This window comes from Lichenostomus cassidix, chromosome 28 (assembly GCF_008360975.1).
Source record: "Lichenostomus cassidix isolate B80296 chromosome 28, HeHo_3.0, whole genome shotgun sequence".
Lineage (NCBI taxonomy): Eukaryota > Metazoa > Chordata > Aves > Passeriformes > Meliphagidae > Lichenostomus > Lichenostomus cassidix.
Genome location: NC_139508.1, coordinates 4139141 through 4164958, shown reverse-complemented (window position 1 = coordinate 4164958; position 25818 = coordinate 4139141). Strand labels below are relative to the sequence as shown.

The 25818-nt window shown below is 50.9% G+C and overlaps 2 protein-coding genes across 9 annotated transcripts in view; one reads left to right on the top strand and one right to left on the bottom strand.

Moving 5' to 3' along the window:
* The window catches only part of MLLT1 (MLLT1 super elongation complex subunit), a 32513-nt gene extending 28101 nt beyond the window's left edge, over positions 1-4412 (top strand). For all 4 annotated transcript variants that reach the window (XM_085040504.1, XM_085040505.1, XM_085040502.1 and 1 more), the window contains exon 12: positions 377-4412. In XM_085040504.1, the coding sequence (XP_084896630.1) occupies positions 377-505 (129 nt within the window). In that variant the 3' untranslated portion in view covers positions 506-4412. The remainder of the gene's footprint in view (positions 1-376) is intronic.
* Positions 4413-4839: 427 nt separating this feature from the next.
* ACSBG2 (acyl-CoA synthetase bubblegum family member 2) lies at positions 4840-22116 on the bottom strand. 5 transcript variants are annotated; one of them, XM_085040499.1, is made up of 15 exons: positions 22044-22116; positions 17629-17770; positions 15584-15663; positions 14799-15043; positions 13909-13997; positions 13240-13360; positions 12724-12804; positions 12029-12178; positions 11345-11521; positions 10606-10787; positions 10111-10344; positions 9307-9524; positions 7959-8098; positions 6839-7085; positions 4840-6288 (listed from the first exon to the last, which is right to left on the bottom strand). In XM_085040499.1, the coding sequence occupies exons 2-15, from the start codon at positions 17739-17741 to the stop codon at positions 6176-6178; spliced, it is 2190 nt and encodes a 729-aa protein (XP_084896625.1). In that variant the 5' UTR covers positions 17742-17770; positions 22044-22116; the 3' UTR covers positions 4840-6175. The 5 variants fall into 5 exon arrangements, with proteins under 5 accessions (XP_084896625.1, XP_084896622.1, XP_084896623.1 ...); XM_085040496.1 differs by lacking the exon at positions 22044-22116 and adding an exon at positions 18072-18211; XM_085040497.1 differs by lacking the exon at positions 22044-22116 and adding an exon at positions 18072-18211 and having other exon boundaries at positions 14799-15040.
* Positions 22117-25818: the final 3702 nt, after the last annotated feature.

The window sequence follows — 25818 nt, the reverse complement described above, 5'->3', positions numbered from 1 at the left end:
CAGGGAATGGTCCCTGCCCCAAGGCTGCCAGAGCTCCAGGAGTGTTTGGACAATGCTGCCAGGGATGCCCAGGGTGGGATTGTTGGGTGTCTGTGCAGGGCCAGGGCTTGGATCAATGATCCTTGTGGATCCCTTCTAGCTCAGGATATTTTGTAATTTTATGATTAAAAAGACAGGAACATACCCACATCACTGTCCAGACTGAGCTGGTCAGGCAGGCAGGAGGAGCTGGTTTGCTTTTCTGGGAGAGGATTCCCTTGCTGTTGTGAGCCATTCTCCTCTCCAAGGCTGTTCGAAAGGGGTGGGAAAGGCCTGGACAGGCTCTCTGTCCCTGCTGCCCTCTGTGCTATCCTCACATGCATCCCCCTGTGTCCAGATCGTGAATCTCATTGAGGAAACCGGGCATTTCAACGTCACCAACACAACCTTTGACTTTGACCTCTTCTCCCTGGATGAGACCACCGTCCGCAAGCTGCAGAGCTACCTGGAGGCCGTGGCCACATGACGCTGGGCCTGGCAAGCTGGCTCTGCTCTTCAACCAGAGATCCCTTCATTGGTACCAGGAAACCACCCCATGGAACTAGGCCTTCTTATCCTCCTGCCTCACCCGAAGAAGCACTGCCTTAGAGAACAGCCATGCTCTAGGAATGCTCAGCCAGCTGCACTTTTCTTGTAGGCTTCAAACCAGCGCCCGCCTTGCTGAGCCTGTCCCCCCCGGCAGAGCAGGCGTGCTGCACTTAGGCTGCACAGCGCGACCTTTTCGGTTTCCCTTCGAGCAACTGTGTTTCCAGAGCACATTTCCCAGGCGTCTCTGAGATCTGCAGAAGTGTGGATGCTGTTCCTTTCCCCTGAAGCTCGGGACCAGCCTGCGGAGAGCTCCGGAATGCAGAGCCCTCCCGCTCTGCACTGTGTGGGTCACGGTGGCTTTCACAAAGCTGCCCGGGTGACTGGGGACACAGGAGGCTCCCCGGGGTCCTGCTGGTCTGCTGCAGAGGAGAGGGGATGGATTCCAGCTGCATTCCAGCTGGGATCACCCACCAGCTCGGTAACGTGGCTCCCGGTGGGGACAGAACCCTCAGCTCCCTGCAGGGACACTGTGCTCGGTGAGAAGGCCTCTGGAACCTGCTGTCTCCTGCTGGGCTTTGGAGATGTCTTGTTTTTTGATCTGAGCTCCGAAACAAAGTCCCACTCCTTTCAGTCTGCTTTAACTGTAATAGGACTCCAAAACTGTAAGCTGTATATTTTATATATATATATTATATATATGTATGTACTGTATGTATAAGAAGGGCCTAGTTGGGTCTTATGATCTTAAGGGTGTGTTTTTCTGTTGTTTTTTAAATGGCTCTGGCAGGGGAAGGCGCTTAATAAGATTTGACTCGTTTGTTCAATGCCTCTTGTGGACAATTTGTAGTGTAAGGAAGCTGGACAGCAACCTCCAGGCACCCCGTGCTCCAGGAGGAGCTCACTCATCGTCTTTTCCATTTGTCAGTGTTTGATAACTTTGCCAAAACACGTGATTGGTTTTGTTCTGTGTTCTCAAAGAGGAATCTCCTTACAGTGGCCCCTATAGTAGTGGCTGTACTTTGGGAAAACCAAAACAAGGGAGAACTTAAATCTTTGGACATGCCTGGGAGACGCTGATGGAAAACACAAAGTGGAGTCAGGGGTTTGTTCCCTCCTCCCTCTCCCGCCCCACTGCCTGTGCAGGAAAAGGCAGGAAACAGAAACACTAATCCAGACCCTTCCCTACATTTCTGATTTCTAGTTAAACTAGTATTGACCTCCAAGTGTTGTCCAGGTTGGCATGGGCAAATCCCAGTGCCTTCCTCAAAGCTGTGTTACACTCCTGGTCCCTAAATTCAGTATTTTCCCAGGAGCTGCTTGTTTTTCCGAGGGGTGTGGAAAGCTTTTGCCAAATGTGGGGCACAGGCAGTGTGGGAGCAGCGGTGCTGGGGAGCCCCTCTGCTCAGGGAGGGTTGCACCGCTCCAGGTTTGCTGTCCCTTGTTTTGGGTTCCCCCTTTCTTTATCATGGAAATGTTGCAACTAATCAACTGAAGTGGCAATATGATGATAAGCTTGTTTGAGTTGGGTCATGTTGACCCGATTCCCATTAATTTTGTCCTTGTACCACCTTTCATGTGTTGTGTGTGTGTGTGTATATATATATATATGTGTGTTTGTATATATATACATATATATATATATATGGAAGTTCAAGCTCATGCCAGGTGCAAACCCTGTCACGCCAGAGATCTCAGCTGTTTCCTTTCTTGCTGGACGATGCCAGGGCTGGATGGAAAGCCCAGAGAAGGTGGAGGGCAGTGGGCAGAGGAGGAGGTGGCAGGGGGATGTCCACGGTGGAGGACAGCAGTCACAGCCTGTGGGTGGCTACTGCGAGCTCCTCGTGTCTCCGTGGGGCATTGCCAGGGGAGGCAGCTCTGTGCCCACTCTGGGCACCCTGGCACCACCGTGCTGGGTGGGGTTGGTGACATTGTCCTGTCCCCAGAGCAGTGGGGGTGGCCAGGCTGAGCCCCAGCTCCCCCAAGGTCTTTGCTGCCCTCTCCACCCAGGTCCCTCCTCCCACAGCTCCTTCTCACAGCACTTCCAGACTGCCCACAGCCTCCAGAGCTGCCCCTTCTGAGGGACTGGAGGTGCCACCTCCCTCCTGCCCCTTCTGTCACCCCTGTGGTCACAGCTCCCAGCCAGTCCAAGCGTGGCTGGCAGCACCATGGCATCGTCCTGTCCTGGAAGTGACTTTGTTGGTGAAGTCTTGCTGAGCATTGATAGGGATTTTGTTTGGTTTTTATAAGAAGTATTTTACACATGGATTTTTTTAGACTGTTTATAATCCCCCTGAAACCCCGAGGTAGGATTGTTCCCCAGCAATAGTTCCTCTCCATTGTGTGCACATGCTGATTTGTTACTAAAAGGTTTTTTGCAAGTACTTAGTTGTTCTACAGAGTTGATGTTTTTTGGGGTATGTGGTAGCGTCGGGGAGCACAGGAGGAATGACTCTGCAAACAATGTCACGTTTGGGCCTCATCTTGTGTCCCCTTGGAGTTCCCTGTGTAGATTCCCTCTAGGCTGGCTGAACGCTGTTCTGAACATGCCGTGTACAGGTTTTTGTGGATAAAGTGTTTGTTCTTGTGTCACTCTTGAGAGCATGGATGGATTATTGTACTCTAGGAAGGAGGGGGCAGTGCTGCCGTGGGCATTGCTTCAGGTCCTCGAGGATGTGTAGTAGCTTGCGTTGTTAAAAAAAGGAAGAAAAACAAAAAAAGAATCCAAAATTGACTTGTAGCCATAATGGTTTTTCCAAGGAAAATGGACAGGACTCTTGTTACTTTTCCATGCCCTTCGTGGCGTTGCTGCTGGCACAGACAAAGGTGCTGGGCAGCCCGAGGGCTTCCCGAGTGTCAGCGTTTGAATCGTGTTGGAGGTGGGATCAGGACTCGGCTCCTCCTCTGTCCTTGGCTGCCAGATCCGAGGGGAAAAGAGGGGTCAGGAGCATTTTCCTGGGGTCCTGGTCTGCGATGTGTTAAGCCTTGAGGCTTTGATTACTGACATGTACTATTAAAAAAGTTTAAAAAAAAAAAAGAGGAAAGGAAGGCTGGTTGGCTGCAAAGGCCAGCAGAGGAATTTCGGCCACGGAGGGAGCGAGGCTGGCTGAGGTCAGGCTGAATCCATGGAAGTGCAATGACTCTGCCACCCGTGGGATCGTGGGGTGCGGTGGGAGCATCACAACGAGCCAAGCAATTGATGCAACAATCCAGAAGCAGTTTTTTTGTCAGATCTTGGACCGTGTTTGATGGTGAGGGAGGTTTGAACGTCCCTTCTGGAGGCTGTCCTGCCCGAGCAGAGCCCTGAGCAGCTTTGGTTCCACAGTTTTCCATTGGGGATGTGCCAGAGCCAGCTCTGCTCGGATGAGGCTCCTCCCTGCTCCCCCAGGTGCTCCCGGTGATGCTGTGACACCCCCGGTGCACCTGGGACCAATTAAGGTGTTAATTAGTGCTCAAAGGACCCAAATGGGTGTTGCTTTCCTGGGGCGTGGAATAGCCATCAAAAACTGACAAGATGAGTTTGCACTCCTAAAGAAAAATGTAAGTACTTCAACTTCTAGAGAATTTTTAATTGTATTTCTGCCTAGAGCCGAGGTATTAAATACCTCGTCACTTGAGGATTTTAAAAGTTGTGTTGGGAGATGAGTTCTTCACTCAGCTGGAAGAAATGCAGCTGAGCCAAGACTAACTGCAAGATTTAAAAAATTAAAAAAAAACAAAAAACAAAACTCATGTTTGTAATACGTTACAGGATTGTTTGTCCTGAATTTTAAACTTTTTGTTAAATTTGTGGAACTATGGAGGAATTTTCTAGAAAAAGTGAAATAAAGTAAGATGGAAAAGTAAAACTTGGAAGTGGTTTTTGGTTGTAGTCTGTTTCTCCAGCGATGGCACCTTGGCTTTCCCAAAACCTCTCCTGATGGAAAAGGAGCACTGAAGAGGGGAATGCCAGGCAGCACCATGGCAACACCTGGGAGGTGAAAAACCAAGGAAAAGGGAATTGCTTTAAGCAGGGGATGCTCCAGTGTCCCTTAGGCCAGCAGAGCTTTAAGTCTGTTCAGGTGAGTCTGTTCTCCCTGGCTCAGGTGGGAGATGAGGGAATCTCCACTGCTCCCAGAAGGTGCCCTGAGCTCTGGCACAGGGTGATGGTGACACCTTCCATCCCTTCCCACCTGGAGTGTCCCCTGTCCATCACTGTCCATCAGCTCCCAGGCACAGCTCCAGCTCTCCCTGCCCGAGGCAAACCTCCCCAGCCCAGGAATGACAGAGATAAGAGACACAAACTGAGGAGTTTATTACACATTCCTCTTCCAAACACTGGAGACACAAATCCACACAGCTCAGCACACACAGCACAGGATGAGCAGCAGTTCCAGTAGTGCATTCCCACCCTTCCAATGGGCCAGTGGAGTTTCACTGACCCAAAGCAGGGACAGTTTGAGGTTTAGGCCACCCTGAGCCCAGCCCAGGCCAGTGGTGACACCAGCACTGACCTGCATCAGCCTCTTCCCAGTGCTCCTCCTGTTCCATGGGAAATGGTGCTTGGAATCAGAGCTGGGCTGCTCTGCCCAGGTAAGGATTTCTGGTTTGAAATGAGCCATTGTCCAGGCAAACCTTCATGGCTGTTGGGATTCCCAGTCCCCACTGGAATAAGCCCTGCAGAACCATTTAGCAGAGCACAAGGAGCTCCTGGATCCAGGTGCTTCTCTCCAGCTTTGCAGGTGGGAAATTCTGTGTCCTCCAGTCAATGAATTCACCATGAAGGACCTTTCACAGCTCTGGGCTGGTTGCTCACAGACCTGCAGCAGAGCCAGCCTGGGCTCCCAGCACCATCTCCCCGAACAGGTACAGAGCCTCAACCCACCCACCCTCCGCTCTGGAGTTCCCCATTTCAGACACTACACCATTTCAGGATTGTAAGACACAGATTTCACACATTGTACACAGCCTTATAAATAGTCCCTGGAGTAAATCACTTCCCAGAATACCAGCCATGGATACAACTTCAACAATACAATTTATGGCTTCATTATAACTCAAAAAGGTAAAACAAACTCAAAATATTGCACAGACAAACCCAGTTCATGTGAGGTTCCACCTCCACAGCTGTGTGTAGTCACACAGCATTTGTCATCTCAGGGAGAGTTTGTGGGGAAGGAGATTTAAAACGATATGGATGCCATCAGCATGCAGGGAAACGTGCAGCAGGGAGTGAGGACACTGCTGGAAAATGAAATCTGCCTTTCTCCCTCAGCAGGAAAAGTGCAGCTCCTGATTTGCAGCTCCTGTTTTACATTCATCTCAGGAAAAGAAAACTTTGGTTAGAACGTAACATGTCACATGGATTTAAGGTAAACACTGTATTGCCCTTATAAAAATGGAAATAAAAAATAAAAAATACAAAGTTGAGATATATGGGATATCTCAGCACAGGACACAAGACAGGAGAACGTGGGCAGGACCATGCTCACCACACTGCAGGGCCAGGACATGGACAGCAAAGCAATGCCGAGGGGCTGCCTGGTGGCTGAGCCTCTTTATTTCAACAGGATCCAGGGAATCCTTCCTGGGCAGCTGGGAATGTCCTCGGGAGTGGTTTCAGTCTGGGGCTCTAGGGCCTGGCCGAGGGCTCCCCTGATGGGGTGTCGATGTCTGTGTAAAACTGAGCAATTTGGTCCTGGTATTTCTCAGCCACAAATGGCCTCTTCAGCTTCATGGTGGGGCCTGTGGGGAACCAGGACAGGGTTAATGGGGAGCCAAAACCAGCCCGGGGTGAAGCAGAACACAGGAACAGCGACAAATTCTAAACTTCTCTTTGGGTTTAATGGAATCTCCCTCCCTTCCCTGTGAGGGGAAGCAGCACAGCAGCAGCAGAGGCTGCTGGGGCACTGCCCAGGCTCCCCAGGGAATGGTCCCTGCCCCAAGGCTGCCAGAGCTCCAGGAGTGTTTGGACAATGCTGCCAGGGATGCCCAGGGTGGGACTGTTGGGGTGTCTGTGCAGGGCCAGGGCTTGGATCAATGATCCTTGTGGGTCCTTCCAACATTCCATGACTGCAAGAGGCATCACAGCACAAGGGTAAGCACTGCTCCCCTCGGTGCTGCTGGGCAGAAGTGGGAATTCACCCCAGTTCATCCCAACCCCCAAACTGTGACATGGAAAAGCCACACTGAGGAAAGGTCAGGGGCAGCTCTGTGTTGGCAGTCCTGGTTCTGTTGATGTTCAACAGCAGGGAAGGGGCACTGGGCAAACCCCAGACACCTCCCCACCACTCACCAAGCTCTCCTCCAAAGAGGGAGAAGTCCTTCTCCAGCAGGGTCCACTTCTGGACTTTCTGGGCATTGGACACTGCTCCCTCGTTGACAGCCGAGATCCCTTTCTGGATGGCAGCATAGATGGCCTTGTCTTTGCTGCTGATGATTTCTGAGACCTTGGTGGCCTTGCTGCCCAGCTTCTGACAGTATTCCAGAGCTTCTGGAGTGAGGTCATCTCCAGGCTCACCTGTCTCTGCATCCACAACGCACTGCAGGACAGGCCAGAATGGGGAACTGGGCATTGCTGAGCACCTGAGGAGCCTCCAGCCCTGGGTGCTGCCCTGGCATGGTTCCTGGGCTCCTCCCATCCCACTCCAACCCCATCAGCCCCTCAGCTCTCATCCAACCCCCAGCTGGCAATGGAAACTTGGGACAAAACACAGATAAATCCCCTGAGATCTCTGCCTGCTCAGGAGCTGCCTCAATGCCAAGGAGCAAGGAGGGTACAGAGCTCATCTGCCAAATTCCTCCTGTGCTATCCAACGTTAATCACTTTTTTCCAGACCTTTTCTGGACCACAGTTTACTTCCCTATACTGTGCAGCAGCAGTGTTGGAAGTCACACACAGCACTCAACCATGACAATCCCAGCAGAGACACCTCCAGGGCCTGGCTAGGGTCTCCTGCTCCAGGGTGAGGCTGTTGGCCTCAGCTTCACTAAGGAGCAATTCCCACTCTGACAATCAGCACAAGCCACCACAGATGTGTCTTGCTGGAGTTTAAAGCCAGAGCCTGACAAAGTCCCTGACTGCTTTTTACTTCCCAGACTGCTCTGGGAGAAACTAAAACAGGTGAGGAGAGCAGAACGGTTTCCTTTCCCAGCCTCACTTTTAGGTCTTTTCCTTCTGTTTCTTCCTGCCCTCTGTGGTTCAGAAAAAGCTGTCCTGAACAACACCAGGACCTGATGGTCTGAGCAAGTGACAATTCTCTGTGGTTCCAGCTGCACTTAGCAGCTCAGTTACAGCAAATTGTGCTCCAGGCTTCTGTCTCCACAAGACACTAAAAATGTGTAACTCTTTTCCTCCCTGGAATTAATCAGATTCAGCAGCACAGATGGTGGATTCCCATCCTATTTTCCATTACCTTTAGTGTCAGAAGCATAGCAAGGAATTTGGCTTTGTCTCCAACCAGCATGGCGTTGCTGATGATGGGAACAGCATTTTTGACAGCATCCTCGATTGGAACAGGAGGAATGTTCTCACCTCCTGCAGTGATGATGAGCTCTGGAAAACAGTCAAATCTTGATTAATGCTTGGAGCTTCTCCCCTTCCCACAACCTGAAACAACTCCACAGCTCCTTTGTGTCTCCTGGATCAAACAGTGAGTCTGTGTCAGCAAGACTGGGAAAGTCATGGAGTCACCATCCCTGGAAGTGCTCAAGAATGTGTGGATGTGGCATGGGGACATGGTTTAGTGGTGGCCTTGGTAGTGCTGTGGTAATGGTTAGAGTCTGGGATCTCATAGGGCTTTTCCAGCCCCAGTGCTGATCCCATGACTCCCCCCAGGCCTGGAGAGAGGAGCAGGAGCTGTGCACACACAGCCCTGCCAGAGCTGCCTCAACACTCCAGAGGCACGTGCAGTTTGGGAATGCAGGATGAGCCCCTTGGCACCCTGGCACAGACACCTGGGGCTCTAAGGCATCTAAGTTGGCACCCAAATTGTCAGCAATGGAAGTGAAAGATTTGCTGGGGCAGTGCTGGAGGTTCCCATGCCCTGCAGAGCACAGGGGAGCCCCCCTTCTCAGTTATCTCCTGGTCCTTAGAGCAGCCCTCACGTGAGCACCTCTCACATTTTGAGGGCTGAAGTCTTGCATGACATTAGCTTGTTTAGGGTTGCTCAAATTGCTGTCCCAAGAGCCACATTGCTACAAGCACTTGCACAACAGTGTTAAGCTGCTGTTTTCCTTGGAGTTCACCCAGCAAAGCTCCTGAAACTGAGGCAGCTGCTGGTAAAACAAGCCCACGAAGCATTAACTCCCCTGGTGCTGAAACCAGAGGGCTTCTCCCTCACACTGCAAACACACCCTGGCTCTAGAGGCCACCCCTCTCCTCCCACCACAGGCTGAGTCCAGGGCAGGACACCCTGCAGCCACATTCATATGGAAACTCCAGGTGGAGAAGGATTTAAATATTCTTCTCTGCAAGTCACAGCCACACAACCAGCAGAGCCTCCCCTGCACCAGGGGAGGTTTAAGTGGGATATTAGGAAAAATTTCTTCACTATTCAGCATTGGGAGAGGCTGCCCAGGACAGAAGGGGAGTCACCAGCCTTGGAAGGATTTAAAAGATGTGGATATTGGGGACATGGCTTAGTGGTGGCCTTGGCAGTGCTGACAGAACAGTTGGGCTCCATGAGGTCTTTCTCAACATTAACAACTCTGACTCCATAGTGCTGCACAATGTGAAGATAAGCAAGCCAGGGGATGTGCTACCTTTAATTCTGCCTGTGATGAAGAGGAATCCATCCTTGTCATGCTTGCCCAGGTCCCCTGAGTGCAGCCAGCCATCCTCATCGATGGCCTCTTTGGTTTTTTCTTCCATGTTCAGGTAGCCCATGAAGATGTGCCTCCCTGAGAAGCAGATCTCCCCAATGCCATCCCTGTCTGGTTTATGGATCAGGGTGTGGCAGCCTGTCAGCTCCTTCCCACAGCTGAAAGAGAGCACAGGCCAAGGATTAATTTATTTTAAACTGAATTCAAGTAGAGGTTACAACAGCACCTCTCAAGCTGAAGGGTTTGAACAAAGCCCAGCAGCTTTTTAGCACAACAGCTTCTGCTTCAAAGCCATCTGCTCACGTAAGGGCAGCTAAAGAAAGAGTTGTTACTGCAGAGACCAGTGCTCAAACACCTGCTGGTTTGCACTCATTGTTCTCAACACCTGAGCTTTGAATGAGCAGATTTATGTCCTTGGCAACAAACTTTTACTGTGCAGCCTGAGTGAGCCATTCAAAGACAGCCAGCACCCTTTAGTCATTAGCCGTTAAAGTGAAGTGCAGGCTGGAGTTACCAAACTTTCCTTCTTCCCACCAGCCCCTCACTTCTTCCTCAGGTCCACAGAACCCAGCCAAGGTAAATTTACATATCTCTGCTGCTGCTGCTGCCCTTGGCAGATCTCTTCACCCTGGATGTGGCTCCCCAGTGACCTTTGACTGGCAGCTCTGGGGATGAGCTGCACCAGCAGAGATGGAAGTGCCAGATGCAGATCCCACCACTATCTGCTCCCAGGAAGGTGCTCACCTGCCGAGCTTGAAGGCGTGAGGTAGGGACATGGTGTGAGGCCCAGAGCTCTCACTCATCCCATACAGCTCCAGCACGGGAATGTTCAGGCTCAAAAAGAACTCCAGGGTTTCTCTGGTGATGGGAGCAGCCCCCGTGTAGCACTTGGTGCAGCGGTCCAGCCCGATGGCCTTGCGCACCTTCCTGTACACCAACTGTCTGGCCAGGCGGAAATTCACTGGCACCTCGGAGCACCTGCCAGAGGAAAAGGTGCACACATGGAACTTCTCCCCCTTCCTCCTCTTATCTTCATCCTACTCTAGTTTATTCAATAAAATAACTGATTATTTCCCCACTCCAGCCCTTGCTGCTCATCCTCAGGTCCGAGCACCACTGGCCTTTCACATGGGATATAACTGTGGATGGCATATGATCCCTGGATGGAGTATAACCCCTGATCTGATAGTAAAGTTCTCCTACAACTCACAGCACCCCTGAAATGTAGCTCATAATTACCCATTCATCCTCTTCAGGTTGGTCTGCAGTCCCACTTCCTTGGCCCACGATGCCACTTTCCTTCGGAGCGCTGAGGATTTCATGCCCACAGATTTCATTTTCTCTTCTATTTTTTCCCAGACACGAGGAACTCCCAAAAAAGCAGTTGGCCTCACTTCCCGCAGGGTCTCCACCAAGCTGCCCTGAGAGAAGCAGGATTTAATGCAGTTTTTAGAAGTGATTCGCTGCAGACTTCAGGTCAGCACTGGGCACTAGCAAGAACTTGGGATTCTGCCATCAGTTTTGAGGAATTGCTTGTTTTTTGCAGTGCCACCAAGAGAGAGGAACCCCTGGGGCATTCCAGTGGGAACTGGAGAGGGAGCAAGGGTCGATGCTTTCAGTGCCACAGCTGACACAAGAATCCTTTACTCAGGACTCAGATTTAGCTGGTGCCATTGTGCAATGTGGGCAGAGCAAACACAGAGCTGTTGCTCAACCAGCTCTCATGTGGGACTAGGTGTCAGGTGAGAACTCAGCAGCTCCCAATTGGGAAGTCCTGGGTCAGCTTCTCTCAGTTTGTAATAAAGTCAAAAGGTGAAGGTCAGAGTGGCTCCACTCAAACCAAGAGGGGCAGATGGTCAGTGGGCAAAGTAAACCCAGATAGCAAAGATGAGAACCACGAGATAACACAGCTTTGTTTCAAGCACCCACCCCAGCTCAAGCAGGTAGATGGGTATAAGTTTATTTTTTTTTTTTTTACCTTCAATGCATCTGGTTGGGCAAAATAAACTTGCACTCCAAAGGTCATGGCTGACCAAATGTCAGACATCTGTGCAGCGATGTGGCTGAGGGGCAGGTAACTGACCACATGCTCCTGCCTGGCCTGGGCGTCGCTCAGCATGATGAAACGTCCAGCTGCCGCTGCTGTCCATGTCAGCTGCAACGGGAACCCACAGGGGCTTCAGAGCTGGGACAGCACAGAACACATGGGCACAACACAACTGCAACACCCAGGGATCTCAACAGGGGCACTTGGCTGGTTCAGCTGGAGCAGAGGAGACTGAGGGGAGACTCCTCAGGGGCTGCAGCTCCTCCCGAGGGGAGCCGGAGGGGCAGGGGCTGAGCTCTGCTCTGGGACAGGGACAGGAGCCCAGGGAATGGCTGGAGCTGGGTCAGGCTTGGGATGATCTCAGGGAAAGGTTCTTCCCCCAGAGGCTGCTGGGGCACTGCCCAGGCTCCCCAGGGAATGGTCCCTGCCCCAAGGCTGCCAGAGCTCCAGGAGTGTTTGGACAATGCTGCCAGGGATGCCCAGGGTGGGATTGTTGGGGTGTCTGTGCAGGGCCAGGGGCTGGACTGATGATCCCTGTGGGTTCATTCCAGCTCAGGATGTTCTCCCTCAGCACCCCCTAGGGCCAGAGTTGCTGGGATGGCACTGGACACTCACATTGTCGTGGCTGAGCATGACCCCCTTGGGCTGCCCCGTGGTGCCTGAGGTGTAGATAAGGGTGCAGCACTGGTTGGGTTTCTGGGATGTGATGATTGTGTGGAGCCGAGAGTCTGGCACATCCCTGCCGAGCTCCATGAACTCCCTCCACTGTACAGAGGAGACAGAGCTCAGTCACTTTGTAAGGCATCATTCACATGAAAAGTTAAACCCTTTGCTACACACCAAGAGAAGAAAGCTGTTTTCCCTATCCAAACCTCTGGAAGAGGCTGTAAATCCACACTGTCACCCCACAATGTTTTCTGGCTGACACAGAGAGAAGCAGAAAGGAGACAGACCCACCCCCAGCAGCTTCACAGCTCTGTAGCAACTCCCTGGAGTAATCTGGGGCCCGAGGCTGCCTGGCAAAGGTCAGTAGGCTCACAGCCCCCTTACAACATGGATTATCAGCTTTGCACAACAGCAGACACCTCCTGTCCCCCCACAGGCAACACAAGCTCATGGGATCACAGCTACAGAGCCTCAGGCTGGTTTGGGTTGGAAGGGACCCTAAAGACCATGTCATCCTAAGGCCCTGCCACAGGCAGGAACATCACCCTCCAGATGTCTAAGGCTCCATGGAAGGTGACAGGTACTTGCAGCCATCAGCTGAACACAACCAGGACTCACAATCAGTGAAGAAGCCCAAGACTTACCGAGTACAGATTTGGTCTCTTCTCCTTGATCTCCTCCCCATACTGCACAATGCCCTTCAGATGAGGTAGTCTATCTTCAACCTGTGTTAAGAAGGGAGATTCATGAGGAAGAGCAAATGCTGCTTGTCCCTTTCAGACCTCTGTAACCCCCTACTTCACATGTTCCTCATATTTGCCATTTTATGTAAAGCCAAGAAAATCCCGTGTTCCTAAAACAATGGGTTTGCCACACTAGAAAGAGTCATAATTTGAGCTAGGATGTTGCCAGACACCTAGAGGATGCCCTATTGTTCATTTTGGCTTCTCCTATTTTAAGCCCAAGGCTTTAAGAAGTGAAAGCACCACTTAAGCTCTTGTGAGACTTAGTGCCAGTGACAGCTCACCTGGCTGGAGCAGGGCACACCTCTGCTCTCAGAGCCAGTATTCCCCTCAGGTGATGCCCTCCCACAGCATTTTACCCTCCCACATTTGTCAACAGGATGCTGTAACCCCCAGCCATTTTAAAAACATCATTACTTCTAAGATTTTCTGCAGCTGTTTATGGTTTTCCACCACTATAACGTTAGCACTGCAGTTATCTGCTACATAGTGACAGGCCTCGGGAGAGTTTGTAGTGTAGATTCCAACAGCAAATCCCCTAGAAAAGGGAAAAAACAAAACAGAAAAGCAAAACACAGAGTTACAGGACAAGCAGAGTTGCTGGAAAAATTCAGACCATTTCAGAGCAAAAACTTTGTGAAGAACATCCCATAAAATGATAACAAAGAGGGGAGGGCTTAATTCCAAGAGGAAATACTCTGTTCTGTGGCGTGGGAAATGTCAGAGTGATGTGAGGGACCAAAATGTTTCATGTGGAAGGCAGATATCAAAATCCAGCCCTGGGATTCTTTGGAATTTCCTACCATGTTTTAATCACTGTGTACATAAAAATGTTTTTGAATTAACCAATCATCTTATTTTGAGAGAAGCAGCTGGCTAAAAAAATTTAATTTTTCTCTCATTAATTCATTATGAAATAGTTCAGGTTCTATCTACCTTCATTAAATTCAAATATAAGCAATTTGGTTTGGGTTTTTTTTTTGTTTGTTTTATTGGGGGTTTAATTATTCACTGCTTCTCCTGTGAATACTGCAGTTTCTCTCTGCCTGCCAAAGCAAAATGCATGGCAAGAAACAAAACTCTTACCCTGCAAGGATAGCTCCAATGTCAGCAATGAACCACTCTGCAGAATTAAATCCCAGGATGCCCACTCCATGGAAACGCTCCAGCCCCAGCTGTAAACAAGAGATGACATTACAGCAGCTTGGCTTTTCCTTTGCAGAAAGCTCAGAGCTCATTTGCAGATCTCTGCTGAGAGCACAGCACTAAGGGAAGGAGTTCATGTTCTTACATAGGGTAATTCCCACTGAAAAACTTCCCAGGAGTCAAGAAGGAACAGTTAAAGTTTCACAGCACTGTCCCACTCCAAGTCTCCTAATCCCAACAGCACAGGCAAAAGGCTGGGCCAGCTGGAATATTTAAGTCAGGTTTGCCATACACCTCAAATACCTCACTTTAAATATTTCCTTACATGCTTTTTTTCTTGGTTAAATGTGGAAGCAACTGTCAAAAAATTAAATACCAAGGTGTCCATGGCATGTTCAGGTACTTCCCTGTCACTGTAAGATTCACCTGCACTCAGGGAATTTACAGGTTTAAGACAGACTTGACTGCAGCCATTCCAGCTCTGGAATGAGTGACCATTAAATTTGGCTTTTTACACAGTGGTAGGAAAAGGGAGAACAGTCTTAAACTAAAAGAGGAGAGATTTTCATCAGACATTGGGAAGAAATTCTTGGCTGTGAGGGTGCTGAGGCCCTGGCACAGGTTGCCCAGAGCAGCTGCAGCTGCCCTTGCATCCCTGGAAGTGTCCCAGGCCAGGTTGGACAGGGCTTGGAGCAGCCTGGGATGGTGGAAGGTGTCCCTGGTCACAGCAGGGGGTGGCACTGGATGAGCTTTAAGGTCTCTTCCAACCCAAAACATGCTGATTTTAGGATTCTATGAATATGAACCAAGAGAATTCAACAAACTCTTACCTTCAGAAAGCTTTTGGCTGCTTTCCAGCACTCGTCATAGTACATCTTATATGTCAGCTTTATCCATTGGCCATCTTTTTTGGATGCAAGGGCATAATAGTCTCTGTATTTATCCACAGACTCCTGCAGGAGCTGGTGCACAGTCTTTGGTGCCTCACTGCCTACGCCCTGTTCTTCCATCCTCAGCCTGACCTCTCCATCACGACGTGTTGTCCACACATTGGAGGCAGGAGGGGAGGAGGCTGCTTTGAAAGAAAAGTGTTCAGCATCTTACATTTAGAAATTTCCTGCTGCCACAACAGAAAGAGAAATAAAATATCAAGCAAATTCTGCTATACCCACTCCTACACCCCTGTTTTGGCCTTTTCTCCTTGGCAAGCTTGCCACATGACCTCCAGTATTTTAGACTGGAAGCTTCAAAAGCACTTTCAAATTTTGCTAAACATTTCCCACTTACACCTCCTCTAACCTGCTCTGCTGCCCTAAGGCTCTTGTACTGGTAAGGTGAAAGCTTCCTGCATCTTATACGCTGCTATTTTTAATTTTTTTCTGTTAAGGAGGACTGAAAGCAGGACACTGGTACCTGGTAGATGAGCATCAAGCACTGACACTGCCTATTAATCCTTGAAGCTCAGCTGGGCTTTAAAGTCTGAGTTCAAGACACTTCTGCACAGCCCATCCTCCAACCCGAGCTTCTTCTTCCATTGCTATGGTTTAATAAATTCCTCTCTCATTGCAGTAATAATTTAATGCACACCACAGTCACCAAACTTCCATCCACTCACCTTTGGGACCGAATGAGTTCACCTGATGTTTCTCCATCTTGGAATCTTCCCCTGGCTCACTGTTGTGTGGCTCAGCAGTTCTGCAAGGCAAAAGGAATTATCCCTGGATGAGAACACTGAGGGCAGGTTTGCTCCATCCCTTAATGTCACCCAGTCCTTGGATATCAAAGTGATTCCTGATGTTCTGCAGGCGACTTTATATTCATTTACTACCCTGCGTGGCTCCAGCAATGAAACAGGTCTCTCAGAATGTGCAAGCTCTGCCTGTGCTGTTTTTGAACACAAGAGTGTTGTCCTAATTGCAGCTTTCATTGCAGACGAGCTGCAGAAGAATCCATAAACACCATCCCAAAACCAGCCATCATTTAATTCCTAAGGTCTGCTCCAGGTGCCTGAAACAAAGAGTCTGCAGCTGGGAGGAGGAGGAGGGGGACAGGAAGGGACACATGGATCTGGAGCTCATCTCCTGTCTGCAATATGTGAGTCCAGCAACAGGGAGGCCCCTGGGGACACTCAAGTCACCCCATGGGGAAACCCACGGAGATTTCCTGCAGAAGAGCAGGAAATTGATTTAACAGGAAATCTTGTTCTTAGGTATTCCTAACAAAGCCAGTGCTCCCAGCAGCTGCTTGGGCAGAAATGGAAACAGGTTCATCCCCATGTGCTTCAGCCACACTCCTCCCAGCTGAGCTGTCCCTTTTACTTTCAGCCCCACATGAGCTGGTGAAGCACCACTTGTTTGGTTGCAAAACTGTTCTTACTCCATCCCTTTCCAAGCTGGACTTTCTCACAGCCCTAAGGGATGAGGATAAGGGATGATCAAGTCTCACATCCCACTTGAGAGTGGGAGTTGGAAGCCAGACCCGGTGAGATTTGGGATTTGCCCCCCAAAAGAACATCCCACCCTCCAACCAGGCAGCTGATGTTTGGTTCCCTGCCCTGGGCAATGCCCTGCATGGACCATGGGTTTAGCACTAAGGTCTGAGTTTTAGCTGATTTAAGATTATACTCCAAAGACTCTTTCCATCCTGCCCTGCCCTACCAGGGCCCTTTGCTTCAGGCCATCACAAAGGTGTTGTTTCTCCAGGCCCCTGTTTTCTCTTCCCCACAGCAACCCCTGGCTGCAGCTCCAAGCCCAGGGTCTTCCAGATGGGCTGCAGGGCCCTGACATCACAATAAGCCCAACACTGCAGGGACAAAAAGGAGCCCCGACTCTGCCCATTGCAGTCAGCCCACACAAATTCCTCAGCCTAAGCCTCAGAGGGCTCCCACCAAGTTGTCTTTTTATTCCCTTTCTACCAGACCAAAGACAAGACAACTCAGCACAGGCACTGTGTGAATTTCAAGGTAAGAGGGAAATCACTTCCCTTGGGTTTACATTTACTCTGAATTTTTAGGGAACAGTCAACTATTACTGCTTTGGGCATGTGAGGAGGTTTAAGGCCCAGGGAAGATCTGACATGGCTAATGCCATGTCCTGTCCAAAAGCAGAACTGCTTCTCTGAACTAATCTGCAAGCCAGCAACCAGAGCTGAGTAAATAATTTCTTTATTTCCCCCAAAGGGATTATGAGATGTTCCCATCTCCGTGTTCCCTCCTCATTATTGAGAACATTTTTCAGCACAAATTAATCCTCAGTTGCAATAGTTCTGCACCATTTCTCCACCAGCTTTTATGATCAAAGCATGCAAATGACCCAGTAATATGAGCAGAAAAGCCAAAGCTATTTCCCTCACAGTCATTCAAGTCTTTTTTTTCTCCCCCTTATGACATGTAATTCAATGCAGCACCAAAAAATTTAGGTAAAGAGGTTTTAGTCAGCAAGATCCCATTATGCTGTGGTGAGATATAGACCCTAATCTGCTCTTTAGTCTGTAAATCTAAGCAGCCTCTTACCAGCAGGAGTTTGAGATCAGTGCAGGTACTGCACATGAGCTGTTCCCTACAGATGCAGGGCTCTTTCAAAAGCATTTAATCAAAGCAAGCACGATAGAATACAAACTATAAATACAAACAGGATAAATAAAGCCTGAAATAAGACAAACCTGGGTGAAGAGTTGAGCAGTACATCTTCCAGTGATGTAGCATCTTCCACCTCACAGTTCCCTTGAGGAGCTGAATTACAATAAGGCACAGGGACCGGTTCTGCCAGTGCCATCCTTGCGTCTGACTCACACAGCCCTGTCCCTGTGAAAACAGCTTTTAAAAATTAAAATACAGCCAAACGTTACAGCAAAGCAGCAAAAACAGCTCAGTCGTCTGAGAGAGGCAGCCCCAAGAAGACGCAACTCGAGCCTGCGGCACGTGCTCAAAATATGGGAAATTCTGACAGCAGGCACGCTCCGGTCATTGCAAAACCCCATACCAAAAGCAGCGTGACACCCACAGCTCCCCAAGAGCACCACGAGCCAATTTAAACACCACACTCCCTCTGCCCCAAATGCTCCCGCTCGGCTCGCAGCCCCCTCCCCGATCCCTCCAGCCTCACAGCGCATCTCCCGTCCCGCAGCCTCTCCTCCGCAGCCGCTCCGCACCGGCGCCGAGCACGACGTGCAATATCCTTTATTTTTAAACTAGCGCCCAGGAGGCAGATCTGGAGCATCTTATGTCATGTGCTGCTGCCTTGCAATTGGAAGCGGCTCGTCACCCCACACCGCCGCCTCTTAAGGAGGCTCTGGCCCCACTCCTGCCCGCCAGTCTCGGCACACCGAGGATTTTGGGTCTCTCTGGGGGGACACAGCCCTGGGACACCCCACATTTAACCTGTTTGCATCAAAATCAGCGTTTGGCAGATGGTTTTTTTGGTGGCTCCCACGCTGCTTTCAGCACTTTGTCTTGGGGGTTTCATCGCCTAAATGAATTGTTTTCTAAACGCTCATTTTATTTAAGGTTTACATTCATCAAAAGCCTTTGATGCCTATGAGTTGTCAGGCTGAGCTTTAATTGTTTCAGGGGATTTCAAGCTGATTGGAGATGAATCCCATTATCCTTGATCTCTCTAAGAAGTGGATTTTAGGCTGCTATTTTGTACCTGCCTTAGACAGACGCATTTAAATCGTGTGATGCGAGGAGCATATTTGTCTCGATGAGGAGGGACAGGAGTGAAAGGAAAGAGGCTTTTTATCTACTAAATCCAACCCAGCTACGCTGCAGCCCCCTGCCTGTGCCGGGAGGGCAAAGCCACGCCAGCCACACTCAGGGACGTCCCCTTTTCGCTTACTCATCTGCGCAAGGACACGTTGCTGCTCACGCCACGCTCTGCGAGTCACCACGCCAAAAATAGTTTAATTCATGAGCAGCCGAGAGGGGGATGCCTGCAAAAACCCATCTCTGAAGCGCCGAGATAACTGGCAGACGCTGCCCCGCACCCCGTTCCGGGCTGGAACAGCAGAGCGGTTTGTTCGGAGCTGTGAAAAGAGGCTGTTATCTCTGCAGTCCCGTGCCCAGCCCGGAGCAGTTCCCTGCCAGCTCGGAGAAGCCCAAACCCACACGTGGCAGAGCACCCCGGTCCCAGCCTGGTGCCACCCGAGCTGTCCCCACGGCCTCACTTGCTCAAGGAGAAACCGAGCAGATCCCGGGAGGGACGAACCGCAGCGCCTGCCATCACGCCTGACCCCCTTTCGCAATGCTGCTCCCACTTTCCTTCCCAGCACCCCACAACGAGGGGTTCAGGGCTGCCCTGTGTCCCTGAGGGAAGCTTTGGCCTCTGCACTAATTACAGCGTTTCTCTTGCCACCTGTGCTTTAATGCAGCAACGAAGTTTCGAGGGGAGAGTGAGGTGTTCTCACTGCAGCTATCAGGGAATCATGGAATCCCACAATGGTCTGGGTGGGAAGGGACGATAAGGATCATCCAGTGCCACCTCCTGCTGTGGGCAGAGACACCTTCCACTAGCCCAGTGTGCTCCAAGCCCTGTCCAACCTGGCCCTGGACACTTCCAGGGATCCAGGGGCAGCCACAGCTGCTCTGGGCACCCTGTGCCAGAGCCTCAGCACCCTCACAGGGAAGCACTTCCCGCTAATAGCTGATCTCTCCTTGCCCTGTGTCAGTGCGAAGCATTCCCCCTTGTCCTGTCACTCCAGGCCCTTTTAAATAGTCTCTCTCTCTCCAGCCTTTTTGCAGGCTCTCTTCAGGTGCTGGAAGGCTACAATTAGGTCATCCCGTCTTCTCCAAGCTCAACAACCCAAATTCTCTCATTCTCTGCTCACAGCAGAGCTACTCCATCCCTCTAAGTTTCATTTCCATGGTTGGCTGCAGGTTTCTGCATCACCTTCAGTCAATCAAGAGGAGAAAGCTCTTCCCAGTGGAGACCATCCCTGTGTTCTGCCCTTGCTGTGCACAACCCTGGGTAGACTTGCACCATGAACTGAAGTGCAACCTGATCATGCCACTTCCTAAACCAGTCATGTATTTGATCCAACAAATTCAAGTTAGAAGCAAATATTTCCCAATATTTACAGACTCTCCCTAGCTCTGCTCACCGTTGCAGCTCAGCCCTTCCCTCCCTGATGCTTAGTTACAAACACACTGTAAAACACACGTGTTCCAGGGTTGGGAGGGGATGATCTTTAAGGTCCTTTCCAACCCAAACTATTCCATGCTTCACCAGAGCCAGGTGTAATTCTTGGATCCCAAATGATCCTCTCCCACCCCATGCTGTTCCCTGAGGAATGAGCACACCATGGTGTACCACAGGCGTTCGGAACATGGGGAACACACACCCAAACAAAAACCTGCGGAAAGAAACCTCCCTTTTAATTAAGCCTGCGTGACTCCTGAAATCATTTAAATACAAAAGTGTTCTGCTTTGAGGGAGCACCGTGACCCAGAAGAACTGAAGTGTACCGATTTTAATGGAACAACTACAGGGCTTCACTGACAAAACAGAATAAAGGTCCGACAAGGTTCAAACTGGTGACAGTCGACGGGGCAGGAGTGGAGCTTTCATTTATAACAGGCTTTGGACACACCTTTACCTCAAACATATACAGCTTCAACAATATCAGTTCAAATTACTGAGCATGTTATCAGCCACTTGACATTTTCCAGCACAGCCCAATAGGCTTCCTGTGGCTGATTTCTTTTGACTGGTGAAGACACCACATCCGCTCTGCTCCACTTCTCGAGGTCCAGAGCAGCTCCTGGCAATTGCCACATCACCATCAGAACTGAAACTTGGGCCTTTCTGTTCCTTTTGTTTCCCTTAGAGATTTACTAAGTGAGGAAACAAAAGCTGAGCAACGGCACTTTGCTTGCTCTTAGATAAACTCAGTTTTTAACAGAGGCAGTGATAAAAGCTTCCTGAGCACTAAAGGTTTTGTCCTGGCAGCACCACTGACCACAGGTGCTGGGCAATTCTCCGATGCCCTCCTGGTGCTGAAGTGGGGAAAACAGAAGGAAAAGTAATTCCAGCCTCTCCTCTGCAAGGATGATGAGTGACTGTCACGACTGCAGACAAGAACCTGACTCCACCACACGTTCAGAGCTGAGTTTTGGCTGAAGAAAGCTGCCCACTGACCATCACTTGGTCAGCAGAGCCAGCTGCTCAGCCACGCAGACAACCACAAAACTCTCCATTTCAGGAACGTTGCTTCTCCAGAGCACCGGGATGTTTTAGGTGAATTCCCCAGCAATGTGACTCACCAGGAGGCTGCCCCGAGCTCCTCTTTCCTAAACTGTTGCTTCACCACACCATCTGCACAGTCACCGGCAGGGGGAAATCCCCTCACGGCCAGCAGGAAAGCACAGGGTTGTGTTTTCAGAGAGGCACCACCTGTGTTCCTGGCGGCTGCCACTCGTGGCTTTGTGTCCGCTGGGAGCACAGCGGGGCTGGGAGCCGCTCAGGAGCATCCCGAGCAGTCAGCTCACCTCACGGAGCATCCCCAAATCCCAGATCACCTCACGGAGCATCCCCAACACTCAGATCACCTCACGGAACATCCCCAACACTCAGATCACCTCACGGAACATCCCCAACACTCAGATCACCTCACGGAACATCCCCAACACTCAGATCACCTCACGGAACATCCCCAATTCTCTGTTCACCTCACAAAACATCCCCGATTCTCTGTTCACCTCACGGAGCATCCCCAACACTCAGATCACCTCACGGTCCCTCACGATGGGACAGCACAGGAAAAGGACATCCCTTCTCCTCAGATCGCCTCCTGCCCTGAGCGGGGTCTTGGGAGAAGTCCCCCCAACCAACCTTGTGTTCATTTAACCAAAAACCCCCAAGATTTTCCCCCCCGCTGCCCAGACACCCACCCGCCCGAGGGACATCACGAGAAGCACCTGCCAGGAAGGTGAACCCCACACTGCACCCCCCGCGACGGGCGGGCATCCCACACACACCGGGTCGAGCTGGGGACACCCAGAGAGGTTCTGTGGAGCTGGTACCGCCCTCCCTCCCTCCCTCAGCCCCGGGCCGGGGTTGGGCTTTAGGACCGCGCGTTACCTCAGGGCCCGGCGGGCGCGCGCGACCCCTCAGCAGCTCCCGCGCGCCGCCGGGCGGGACCCTTTAGAGCGCTCGCGCTTGGGGGGCGTGGCCATCTCCCCCTCTCCCCGCCCACTCAATAATTTAGGGACATTCTATTGGACGACACTGCTGTGGGCAGAGGCAAAGCCACGCCCCCCCGCGCTGGCATGAGGCGCACCGCCGCGCGATTGGAGGAAGCGGCTGTCAATAACACCGAGGCCGCGCCCCCGGTATCTGTTACCCGCGGTCGATGACCCGCGCGGTGTCCGGGATGCCGGGATTGGGCTGTTCCGGGACAGCGGGAATCTGCTGTCTCCGGGCTGGGAACACATCCCAAACACTAGCCCAGACCGTGCTGCGGCAGCGGGAGGCTCTGGAGCACCTGGGGTGCTTTGGTGGTGTGGGGTGACGCAGCAGAAGTTTTCGGGGAAGAGAGAAAAATAGTCTGAATCTGTCTGAAAGCTGGTTTTCCCCTATAATAAAGTAAGGTTGAGGGCAAGATGGATAGGAGAAGAGGAAACTGCCTCAGGTTGTGCCAGGGGAAGTTTAGATTGGACCTGAGGGAAAATTTCTTCATAGGAAGAGTTGTAAAACATTGGAACAGGCAGGTCAGTGGTGGCGTCACAGTCTCTGGAAATGTTCAAAAAGCATGTGGATGTGCCACTTGGGGACATGGTTTAGTGGTGACCACGGATTTATGGTTAGATTTGATGGTCCTAGAGGTCCTTGCCAGCATTCATGATTGTGTGATTCTGTGAAGAAGGATGTTCAAATGGGGCCCTGAGCGACAACAATCCTTTGACCAAATGAAACAGGAGATGGTTCATGGCAGAAGCTCTTGGGCCATTCTGGGCAGGGCAAGATGCAAAATGTCCTCCAACCACAGCTGGGGGAAATGGTCCTACCTGGAGCTCCACCATCTCCTGTCCTCCCCAAGTCTTGCTTATTTAAACTGGAGTCCAACAGTGCATATTTATTTATTAATTTGTTATTCAGGGTTATGACCAGGTGGATCCATCTAACTGTTCTCAGTTGTTCCTGGATGATGAAGCTGCAGAAAAGCCAGGATTTTGTTTATCCTGTTAGGAAAACAGCTGTATCTGTGAAATGAATTATTGCCGCCGTTTTTTCTGGTGCAGGCCAAGAATTCCAAACCATTGTTTTTTTCCTGTAAATTCTTCTCTCCCACCACCCAGAGATATTCCCTGCTCACACAGGGAGGGGAGGTTCACACCATTCGGCTGATGAGCAAACCTAAGGAATATGTAATTAGGGAAGCTCCTGCCAGAAGGTCAGGCTGCAGCTGGAGCAGCGGCAGGGCCAGAGGACAGAGCAGTGCTGGGGATTTGCAGCTGTAAAAAAGCATCAGCACAGGGAGACAGAGATGCCAAGGCAGCCCCAGGAGCCCTGCACTGTCTCCTGGCCCAGGAACCTCCAGGTCCTGCTGTGTTGGTTGTTTCCCATCTGCACTCTGAGCCTCCCCATGCAGCTCCTCAGTGTTCCCATCTCTCCCCAGCTCTTTCACCTCCTCCTCTCTGCAGCCTCTCCAATGTGGCTCTGTTCTCATTCACATGGCAAATTTATTTTGAAGAGAAAGACAAAACAGCAGCCTGGAAGTCAGTGAGATCTGTAAAATTCAGATTCCTGACCCTCATACTCCAGTCTGCCCTGGTCTTCAGCCAGTAGCTGCTGTGCTGACAAGAGGCACATAAATCCCAATGAACCAAGGAGAGTTCCAGGGGCACAGCCCAAAGGTTGACTGAAGTGGCACGACCCACCAGTTCTATTTTTGGCCATTCCCTGAGCCAACAGATTGCCTCGGGCGAGCTGCTTTTTTTGTGCTCTCTGTGTCCTTGTCCATCAAACTGAGGTTGCATCACTCCCAAGGTAGATCCTGTGGTGTTTGCTGATCTCCTGCTGGCTCTGGGGCAAAAGGGGACCACGTTGGTGGTAAAGGAGCAGGTAAGAGCAGAGAGGAGCACAGGTGGTCTTCAGGCACCCCTGCCATGGGCAGGAGACAGGCTGATAGCTCCGAGTTGTTATTGATTGGTGATAACACAGCACAGCCCTTTGTAAACAAACAGGGAGTTGTTAAGCTTGGAATAGCAAATGCACCAGAGCGACTGGGCCTCTGGTCAAACAGCACCTTTTGTGGCTCTGTGTTTGCCAGGAATTAACTCCTGTGGAGCTGCAGGGTTCTCCTTTCTCAGGCACCAAGAGCAGGGTGGCCCCTGCAGCTCCAGGAGAGTGAAGGAACCAGGACCAGGACAGGCTGGGGGTGACCCACTGGACAGGGGCTCTGCAGAGAAACACCTGGGAGTGGATTACAATTCCAGGAGGGACAATGGGACCCTGGAGACATTGGGAAGAGTGTGGCCAACACAGCACGAGTGATCTGCCCCTCTACTCGGCCCTGGGGAGGCACATCTGGAGTGGTGTCCAGTGTCCAGTTCTGGCACTATGGTTCAAGAAAGACAAGGAGCTGCTGGAGAGGGTCCAGTGGAGGCCACAGAGGTGACTTGGGGTCTGGAGTATCTCTGATGAGGAGAGACTGTGGGAGCTGGGCCTGGTTAGTCCAGAGAAGAGAAGGCTGAGAGAGGATTCTATCAATCCATACAAATATCTCCAAGAGGTGTCCAGAGGATGGTGCCACTGTTCAGTGGTGCCCAGCAACAGGACAAGGAGTAATGGGCACAAACCAAAGCACACCTCAACGTGAGGAAGAACTTCTTTATGTTGAAGATGGCAGAACACTGGAACAGCTGCCCAGAGAGGTTGTGGAGTCTCCCTCCCCAGAGAAATCCCAAATCCACCTGGATGGTTCCTGTGTCACCTCCTCTGAGTGACCCTGCCTTGGCTGGACTGGGTCATCTCTTGTGACACAAGACTGGGAGAGAGGAGGTGGCTGCAGATGAAGCAGCCTCAAGCTCTGCTGATAACACAGGTTCAACCTCGAGGGGAGGACCAAAAAATCCACAGAATCCATTTTCTTCCTGTTGGTAAATTTATGGTGAGAAAACACATCAAGTCTTCAGTTAATAGTCTGCTTGGGTCACTCACAGCAGTGTCTGGGATGTTACAGCTTTCTGCCTCTGTGACAGAAGTCACTTTTCCCCAAGTGTAGACACACTCCTGGAGGGGTTTCAAAGATGTGGAGATGCAGCACTAAGGGACATGGTTTAGTGGTGGGCTTGGCAGTGATAGATTATTGGCCTTGATGATTTTAAGGGTCTTTTCCAACCTAAATCATTCCATGGTGCCTTCACACTTCTGCCTCACCTCGACATTTCCAGGTATTTCACATGACTAAGGCAGAGGGAGATGCCAGCAGGGACAGTGCTGTCCCTCACAGGACGAGCATCAGGATAAGAGCAAAGGCCCAGGATAAATGCAGATTGAGGCTGTGGAACTTCAAGTTTGTGCATTTCAAACCACACCACTGAGAGCAGGAACTCTGGTGCACAGGTTTGGTGGTGAGACACAGGCTGGCTGCTGCTTCTTCACCTCAGCCACAGCTTTCCTGTGCCCTACAGAACATCACCCCAGTGAAATTTCCATTTGCAAGTTCTTTTCTTTCCTACCTCATCTCCTCGTGCAGCTGTGGACACAGAGAGTGGAAATAAGTTTCTTCTTCAGCTTAATCATTCCCTGTGCGGAACAAGCCCTGTCTGCCCATCTGAATTACCCAACAGAGTTTACATAATTCTCACTTTTATCATCAGCCCTGGCACTGGGTCAGTGAACTGTTCTGGGC

Bases quoted from the DNA above. Each gene is read 5' to 3' on its own strand.
- ACSBG2 (XM_085040496.1), bottom strand. The intron at 13,998-14,798 runs GTAAGAGTTTGT...TCTTGTTTACAG, and splicing joins CAGCCAAAAGCTTTCTGAAG to CTGGGGCTGGAGCGTTTCCA. The intron at 10,788-11,344 runs GTAAAAAAAAAA...TGCTTCTCTCAG, and splicing joins CCCAACCAGATGCATTGAAG to GGCAGCTTGGTGGAGACCCT.